This window comes from Chroicocephalus ridibundus, chromosome 18 (assembly GCF_963924245.1).
Source record: "Chroicocephalus ridibundus chromosome 18, bChrRid1.1, whole genome shotgun sequence".
Taxonomy (NCBI): Eukaryota; Metazoa; Chordata; class Aves; order Charadriiformes; family Laridae; genus Chroicocephalus; species Chroicocephalus ridibundus.
Window position 1 is genome coordinate 1674631 of NC_086301.1, and position 8711 is coordinate 1683341.

The 8711-nt window shown below is 43.8% G+C and overlaps 1 protein-coding gene across 1 annotated transcript; it reads right to left on the reverse strand.

The window, feature by feature from the left end:
* Nucleotides 1–1469: 1469 nt before the first annotated feature.
* Nucleotides 1470–8711, reverse strand: LOC134524985 (ankyrin repeat and protein kinase domain-containing protein 1-like). The gene is made up of 8 exons (XM_063355346.1): nt 8524–8711; nt 6464–6758; nt 5892–6043; nt 4927–4976; nt 4674–4829; nt 4285–4403; nt 3250–3295; nt 1470–2889 (listed from the first exon to the last, which is right to left on the reverse strand). The coding sequence occupies exons 1-8, from the start codon at nt 8709–8711 to the stop codon at nt 1541–1543; spliced, it is 2355 nt and encodes a 784-aa protein (XP_063211416.1). The 3' UTR covers nt 1470–1540.

Here is an 8711-nt window from a genome sequence, read left to right on the forward strand (position 1 = left end):
GAAGTGCTTGGCAAATCATGGTAGGATTGTCACAGGCTGCACAAAAGTGCTATTTACTGTGACAAAAGAATCAAGTCCATGAAGACTACATGTTCTCCAGAAAAGTAATCAAGCTCTAGAATCAAGAATTATTTCCCAGCAGAGACATAACCTAAACCTTGACCTGAAAACAGACAGTTCTCTTGTGTATCAACTGTTAAGAAACAACTTCTTTGGGGCTAGAAAGTCCCCTTTGCTCTCAAGCCAGCATACTGAGTGACCTACTCCACTACCTAACTCACTGTTGAAGCAATTTCCCTGATTCTTCACCTCTAAAAACAACCCCCAGAAATAGGACCAGACATAAAAATAGGATGCATTTGTCATAAAGCCTGTTCTACTCATCCACAGAAGCATATTTTCAGCAGAAAAAAATTAATCCAGAGAATTGAATTCAATACCTTAAGCACTGCTTTCCAGAAGACCCCATCTCTTCAAAGACTTCACCAAGGCTCTTAGAGACAAACCTTTTAAGATACTACATGCAGCTGACTGTTATAAGCCCCACCTGTCTGTTTCCACAGAAATTTCCACCTGCCAACTTTCCCAGCTGCTCAGTGCTCTTGGGGGGGGGGGGTGGAGCTATAAGAATTTGGGGTAAACCAAATGAGATACTGCTTTTTTAAGTAGGAACTCTTTCAACCAGTCTATGAAACTCCCACAGCAGCATTTTGTAGTTAAGACTAGAGGTTATTGGTAGTCCTCATGGCAGGGAACAGGATTCAGAATGGCACACACTTTTTGGCTTATCCTTAGAGCCATCTTTCTAATGACAGCCTCAGTGTTTAAAGCCTGAAGTATGGAGGTGGTCAATAAGTAATTTGAATGCTTAGGAAAGAAGCTCTTGGCTCTTTATTTTTCTGAAGGAATGGAGTGGAATTACTCTGGAATTTCTTTTCTCTGTGTTGCATCCATTTACATACTTCCTACTAGTGATTTTTCTTCCTTCCTTGTTTTGTTTTATTCTGGCTACAAAAATGAGATGTCAGAAAATCTGACACGTTGCTGTACCATATGCTCTGTGCCTATTTCCAGCAGCAGGTGAGAATCTCATGATTCAACTCCCACCTGTGGCAAGGCAATTTTACACCAATCTGCTCTATAGGAAAACATGGAATAAAAGCAATAAACTCTGTGGAAGACATGTATATATATGAGTTACTGTGCACAGTGTCAGCATTGCAGATATGAAAAGAGAGTACATATATCCATTTCCATCCCTGCACAGGAAGTATTAAAACAGGAAAGCATTGCCTAAAGCCAGCATCACCAAGCCAAAATGTTTTACAGGCTTGGTCAGACTGGAAAATAAATTGTCAGCTTCCTTCTGCAGCTCCAGTTGCTTCTACTCTTTTAGCGTTCATATTTAGAAACTTCTATTAAAAAAAAAAAAAGAAAAAAGTGGTATTTTCCTGTAATCACCAGGTGACAGGTTATGCTGGTTTAAGGCATAGCACCTGATATTGGAAAAGTCAAGTCATAAATGCCAGACTTGATGAATCTACAAATCTGTCCTTCCTGGAACAAATTTGGGTCTTGAAATCTTAGCATCATTCACCAGAGTCCCATTCCCCACTCTATTCATCAACGAGTCCTTGCCTTGAAGCAGCATAATGATGTTTTCTCTCTGATGTCTAATTGCCAACTGGAGGGCTGTACAGCCAGTGATATCTTCCACGTCAAGCAGAGCACCAGCCTTAATCAAGGTCTTTATAATGGCCATATTGCCCTTGAGGACAGCAAGGTGCAAGGGGGTCCATCCCATTTTGTTCCTAGCATTGACATCTGCCTTGCACTCCAGAAGATTGATGACAGTCAAAAAGGAGCCCCGCTGGACTGCAAAATGGAGGGGGGCCCACTCTGACTTCTCAGCAATATTGGGATCTGCCCCACATCTCAATAGCTCACAGACTACTGGTTCATCGCTGTAGCGAGTAGCCAAGTGAAGTGGTGTCCAGTCCATGCTTCCTTTGGCATTCAGTTTGGCACGGCTATCTTTTAGCAGGTGGATGATTTCAATGTGTCCTTTGAAAGAAGCCAGGTGCAGGGGAGTCCAACCTTTGTCTGTCCTTAGCTCCACATTAGCGCCGTATTTGATGAGTTTCTCACAGATGAGATACTTCCCCCTCACCACAGCCAGGTGCAGGGCACTATAATGATTTTGATCCAGGCTGTTGACAGAGGTCCCGTTCTTCAGCAAATAATGGACTACCCTGAACTTTCCCCTCTCCACAGCAACATGAAGTGGGGTTCTATGGTTCTTCTGCTTTTTTTCCAGGTCTGCTCCTTGACTGGCAAGCAGTTTCACCAAGCTGACGTGTCCAAAGCAAGCTGCCACATGGAGGGCAGTTTTCCCATCAACCTCTTGGGTGTTGGAATCAGCCTGGCGAGATAGCAGTACTCGGGCCACATTCTCAAAGTTGTTTTGTGATGCCAAGTGCAGAGGGGTCCACCCATCATGCTCTTGAGCATTTACTTGTGCCTGGTGGTCCAGCAAAAGGCGTACAATTCTGTCATCCCCATTCTGAGCAGCGAAGTGAAGAGGTGTCCAACCATCATCATCAGGCATATTGATGTCTGCATCATGCTCTATCAGAACTGAGCAGATCTCTGGTGACCTCTTCTGAACAGCCATAATGAGTGGGGTGTAGCCACAGACTACCTGGCTGTTCACATTGGCTTTGCAGCTCAAGAGAAATTTCACTTTTTCTACATTTCCCTGGATCACCATGAGGTGAAGCAATGTGAGGCCATTTTCATGGACTCTACAGATTTCCTCAGACAAGATGTCCTCTGGACTTTCAACCTCACTGTAAGAAGGTGGGATACAAACCACCTGATTATCAGTTTCTAAAGGCGGGGAAACAAAAACAAGAGAGAGTAAGACCAAGTGAAATAGCTTGGTGTGCACAAGATGGGAGGGAGAGCATGTGAATCTTCATACTATGAAATGAAATAAACGTCATTTTAGAGATAGGCAATATGAAATGAGGCAAGACAACTACATGCAAGCCCTTAGAAAGCAGCGGGACATTTGGCTTCTCCCTCACAGGAACTGTATCTGCTATTTCCTGCATAGTTCATTTTGCTTAACTTGAAAAGAAAACTATCTTGAGCCACAATCTTATCACTGGAGAGCGAGGAAATAGGCTATTTTTTGTAGGCTTCCCCTTCTTTATTTTTGAATTATAAAGAAAGTCCCCTACTTACCACCCCTTCTGATGTCTTGGGGGAAGGTGAACTCTTCTTTGTCACTCTCGTTTTCATGAAGGGGAAAAGAAAAATCCGTAAGACAAAATGCTTATTTGCATTCTGTAACGTTTGCACAGAGTTGTTCTTTGCTACTGCTCTAGAATTTTGTATTATCACCCTAGTATTTTTTATCCAATCCTGTTACTGCATCCAAAACTCAGCAGGGCAAATCATGACACTAACAGGAATGTGGGAGCCTAAAAATTATCTCAGGATACCGGTGAGATGTTTCCTCCTCTTACTCATTTACTCCTGAGCATAAGTTTATTCTACTTCCTTATTGCAGCATGTGCCCACGGCAGCATCCCAGCTAGTAGTCGTCTTTGTCGTATAGGGAACCCAAACAACTCCACCTCCTCAATTCTCTATACTCGGGCATTTTGTTTCTCGATGACTGCACAACTAGGCAAAACCTCAAAATAGCAATAGTTCTCAACTGCCACTTCTCCCTGTATGAAGCTGTCTTCGAGGCACAATTACACTCCAGTAGCTAGGCTAAAATTGTGGCTATCCTGAAACCTGATTTTTGCTTAGTCAGAGAAACACAGGAATTTAATTTTTTTTTTTTTCCTTCTAGGAGACTTGTTTAAACCCGAATGCCCTTAGTTCCATGGAGCTGGAAAATTGTCATCTGAGCACAAATGCCAGTGCCATGAGCAGAACCCCCCTGATTCTGTGTCTGCTTGAGCTTCTTTTAATGACTCTGGCCTACATGATAAACCCATTTCTGAGCAGGTAGAAAGAAGGGTCTTCCTCTAGGACTGTCTATCATTTAGAACACTGGCCAGCTTGCTAATTTTATTTGCAAGTTTCCTATCCTCATAAATGAATTACAGATGTACAAACCATGCAAACACACTGCACGAAGCTTGCTGAGGCGCCCTTGTCTGATGACAAACAGCGATGAGAGAGGAAACACATTCTCAAGAACTGGTAAGAACAGGGAAAGGACTCAAGGGAATTTCCCAAGCGGTCCTGGGAAGCCTTCCTCACCTGTTGGTTCCCAGAGATGGCAGGCTTGTGGGACATCTTCCTAACAAGGCGCTCATTCTCTGGATCCACTACAAGGCTTTGTATCAGTGACAGCAGCATGTCTGTTTCTACAGGGATATCTACCAGAGAAAAGAGACTGTTAGCTGTGCGGACTACCCAGATGTTCAGAACCCAGTCAGTACCCAAGGCTGTGGAAGTCTTCCATGTGTCCTCCACATAGGGAGGAAGGAAAGAGGGAGAAAGAGGATGTGTTGACAGCAAATAGGTACCAAACATTTTCAAGGCAACAGGCCATTTAACTGCCAAAGAGTTATATGCAAGCTTATCCCCCACTTGTTAATCCATGCGTCTGACCCTTGGCTAATCCATATCGCAATTGGATACTACACCTGTAAAGCTTGGCCTTTGCTTAGGGTCTTGGTCCCAACACCTCTTCATCAAGTCAATCATCTGCTGGCATTCGCCTGGCCAGTCATTGCTGATGGGTTCTAGGCAGGGCCTCTTCCCTGCTGCAACCTTGACTATAATGGCCATCATGTTGGCTCCTGAAAAAAAGCAATATGCACTGGGCTTTTTCTCTGTGAAGATGTCTGTAATAAACATTTAATAAGTGCAGAGCACACAAGAAGCGTTCATATTTACCTGCGTAAGGTTTCTTCTGCATAAGTACCTCCCAAATGACAATTCCAAAGCTGCAGGCAATGAGAGATCATGAGCAACCACTCCCATACGTACACAAACATAAAATTCACTTATTGCTTTCATGTTCTTGAGAAATGGAAAAATTAGGAAAGAAGTTCTTCAGGATGGAAGGCTTTCATCCCCCACACCAAAAGGACAAGATCTTATGAATCATCACATACATGTCTGATGCCTCAGCAAAAGGGTTGGTGTAGTGAATAAGGGTCTTATAACATTTCCTGTGAAAGTCAGGCTCTCGGTGCCTTTTTTTCACTCTATTCTCATTGGGTTTTAGAGCCCTTTACTACTGCAAGTTTGTGCGGCCATGCAAATCCTCCTTTGCTTCTTGTCTTGGGTTACTGTGTAGTGTAGTGGCTAAGGAGCTGACAGATTACCAGAGCATATATATGTAGCTTTGCGTAAGTGAGCTGCAAAGTGCTTTGACCAAAAGGAAAAAAGTAAAGTTGAAACCTTTTTGCCACCTGTTACTGACCAAAAGGAAGCTGAATACTAAAGCAGACTGGCAATATTACAGTTGTTTTAAAATCAATGTAAGCAGCAAGTGCTATGAAAGAGCAGACACTGTCTGTTCTGAGCTCTAATCTTACTCCTTTTCTATAATAACGTCCAGCAACCCAACAGGGTGTGCTGGAACCTAAGGCAATACAGCCTGCCGCTCACATGGGATCAGTGCTGCACAGGGGCACATCTGGTAAGAGAGAGATGTTTATCCACAGACAATCCCACTTGCCATCACTGAGGTTGGAGTACCACATGTCACTCACAGCGTGTTCCCCACCAAGGACATTATGCAAAGCAGAGAGCCAGAATATAAACAAAGCGAGGCAATGTGCCAGTCCCTCCTGCTCTGCACAAGAGCTAGGTGGCAACCCTGTGTGACCACTGAACAGAAAGGCAGCCCTTACCTGTACACATCATATTTGATTCCTGGGGGCTTGCTGTTCTGGAGAAACATTTCTGGTGGGATGTAGCTCAAAGTGCCTCTCAAAGCAGAGCTTTCAATATATTGCATTCGGCTAGACTGCTCCATCCATTTTGATAGCCCAAAGTCTGAGATCTGTAATCAGAAAAAAAATCAGAGCATCCCGCGTAATGCTCACCATCTCACCCCTCCTTATTTTAGCTGGGAAACACCTCCATCCTTCACGATCAGGGATATAAAGAGGTACCTAGCAGCTGAAACTTCATAAAACCCTGGTTAAATTGTAGTCAGTGCCTTTCACTTAGTCCAGGAGATCCGCATTTCCTCCTAAATTGGAGCCTTAAATTCCCGGTTCTGGCACAGATTACTTGTAGGCTCTTGAGAATACCATGTAAATTGTTTACCAACTGCTTCTTATAAGCCCCACTGGTCAATCTTTCATGGAGTGCTCCTGAAGAACCTAACTTATTAGGATTCTGGACTCATTTGGCAAAAATAACCTGTCTCTTATTTGAGAAATAAGCTGTCACTACAAACACAGCACTAAGGTCATACCTTGACATGCATATTCCCATCTAGGAGAATGTTCCCTGGTTTTAGATCTAAGTGCAGCAAAGGAGGTGTCATGCTATGCAGGAAATTCATAGCCAGGCTCATCTCATGGATAACCCGGAATTTGAGCTGCCATGACATTTTGTGAGTGGGAAGAATTTTCTCCAAGGACCCTCTTGCCATATACTCCATTACTATCCCCAAAGGACTGTTGCAGACCCCATAGATGGTGACAATGTGCTGGAATTTGATTTTCTCCATCTTGGTTGCCTCTTCCATTAGACAGTTCATACTGGTCCTGGAAAAATAAAAAAGAGAAAAGTGGAACCAAGACATGCTATCAGTTGATTCACAGGCTGTTACTGTATAGTAGCTTAGTGATATCCAGCAGCCCTGTCTACCCCAAAAAGATTCATTCCAATTTGCCCCTTGAATTGGTGATATTGCAACCACACACATCATGATCTTTCACGGATTAAAATCTAGCATACAAGGTGTTATGACTTTTGAAAACGAGCCAAGGATTGCCTGGGCAAATTCAACCACTAGGCTCCTAGAGAAAGCGATCCAAACTTCCATCTCAGTCCAGCTCTTAGAAGACCTTCAGTGATCACCGAAAGCCTGGTCCACGTGCTTGTTTTCACACTGTGGTGAAATTCCCAAGTGATGCTTCCCTGAAAGCATGATGTCAGGAGCAGGCACAGCATGGTGAACCGTGCCTTTTTCATACACCACATGTCCACACGGCAGCCGCAGCGATGGCCTGCACGCTTCTTGCGGGCAGCCAGGGTCCAAAGACACACTAACCTGCTGAGCTTGAGTATATGGAGGCTTGTATGGCCAGAGGGCATGCCTTGGCCATACCTATACCTCTGGCTGAAGCTTTCTGTCCATGAACATAGTGAATCTGGTCCCAGAGGGAGTCTAGATGTGTCTGTCCATTATTGCCAGTTTTGGCAGACATGTTTCACTAAATCTTTACATTCTCCAACCTGCTAAACAAGTTGGGGTGCCTGGAGCGTGCTGACAGCAGCCAAGCAGTAAAGTGCCAAAACTGCATTTAAAAAGCACACCCTGGGAATGAATCTGAGCTTGCAACAACATTATGCCAGGCCACTAATAGCTCTAAACATAGTTCAGCTAAGCAAATCCTTCTGCCAGACTTCCTCTAGAAAGCTCCCCACAGTGAAACGTACCTCTGTATTGAGGAATCTCAAGTATTGTCTTTCCAACTGCAGAAGAAAGGCTTAACACAGGAAGACAGTTGTAACCTGCAGCATAGAGGATTACAGATTGATTCTTCCCCCTCCCAGGAAAATGATGGGTGTGGAGAAAGATTTTTAACCAGGCAGGATCCTTCCAACTTGAACAAAATACAATTTTAGAATAAATAATTTCATTGTCTCGGTTGTTTTTTCAGCAGGACTGCCTATATTGTATGTGGTATTGGTGGTGGCCGCGATTACCTAGCTTTGTTTTATCTCCAGACCCAAGGTAGTCAGCAGAAGAGTCTCTGCAGGTGAGAGACAGAGCAAAAAGTAAACTGAAGGTGCAGGTGCACCATTGAGAGAAAAAAAACGTATTTGGAGGGTAAGACAAGTGAGGGAGCAGAGACCTTTGCTAGCCCAGCAAAAACAGCTGGAAATTCTCTGTCTCTCAGCATTCAATATGGTGATTTTAATGACTAATTTAGTTTAATATATATTCATTAGTCCAAATGTCCAGTGAAACCTGCAAACAAGTAATCAGGATGCTTTTAGGCACGTGCCCATGTTTAGTTTAAGATGGCTACACTTCAACCTCCAGATTTCAACCCCAATTGTTCTGAATAAGCGTTCCTTTCCCACTTGCACATGCACATCACGCACACACAGAAAGAAGGAATGAACAAACGAACTCCAGATCACTAGTGTTTTTTCCACTCCCTTTAGGTACTTAAAAACCTTACTTCCCAGGGAGAAGTAGCCACATAAAAATTTCCTTCGGGGTTTTAGCACCACATCACCGCAGGTGGCTCTAACTGACAGCTTGAACTGCTGAGTGAAAAGAAACCGCATGGTTACCTCTCCACGCCGGAGTCCTGCAGCAGGTACGGAGAGCATTTCACTGCATAAACTGTCCTCCACCTCTTGTGCTTGACTTGGTACACATGCCCAAAGCCTCCGCTGGCCACTTTAATCCAGTCTTCTTCAAAATCCTCCTTATTAAAAACAGTTAAGCTGCCCAGTTGCCGGTCTTTCTCCGAAGTCAT

Excerpts from the sequence above, each read along its gene's own strand:
- LOC134524985 (XM_063355346.1), bottom strand. The coding sequence starts at position 8,711 with ATGACTTCGGAGAAAGACCGGCAACTGGGCAGCTTAACTGTTTTTAAT. Across the intron at positions 4,977-5,891 it reads ATCAAATATGATGTGTACAG|CTTTGGAATTGTCATTTGGG; the intron begins GTAAGGGCTGCC and ends CATTGCCTGCAG. Across the intron at positions 2,890-3,249 it reads CCAAGACATCAGAAGGGGTG|AAACTGATAATCAGGTGGTT; the intron begins GTAAGTAGGGGA and ends CCCCGCCTTTAG.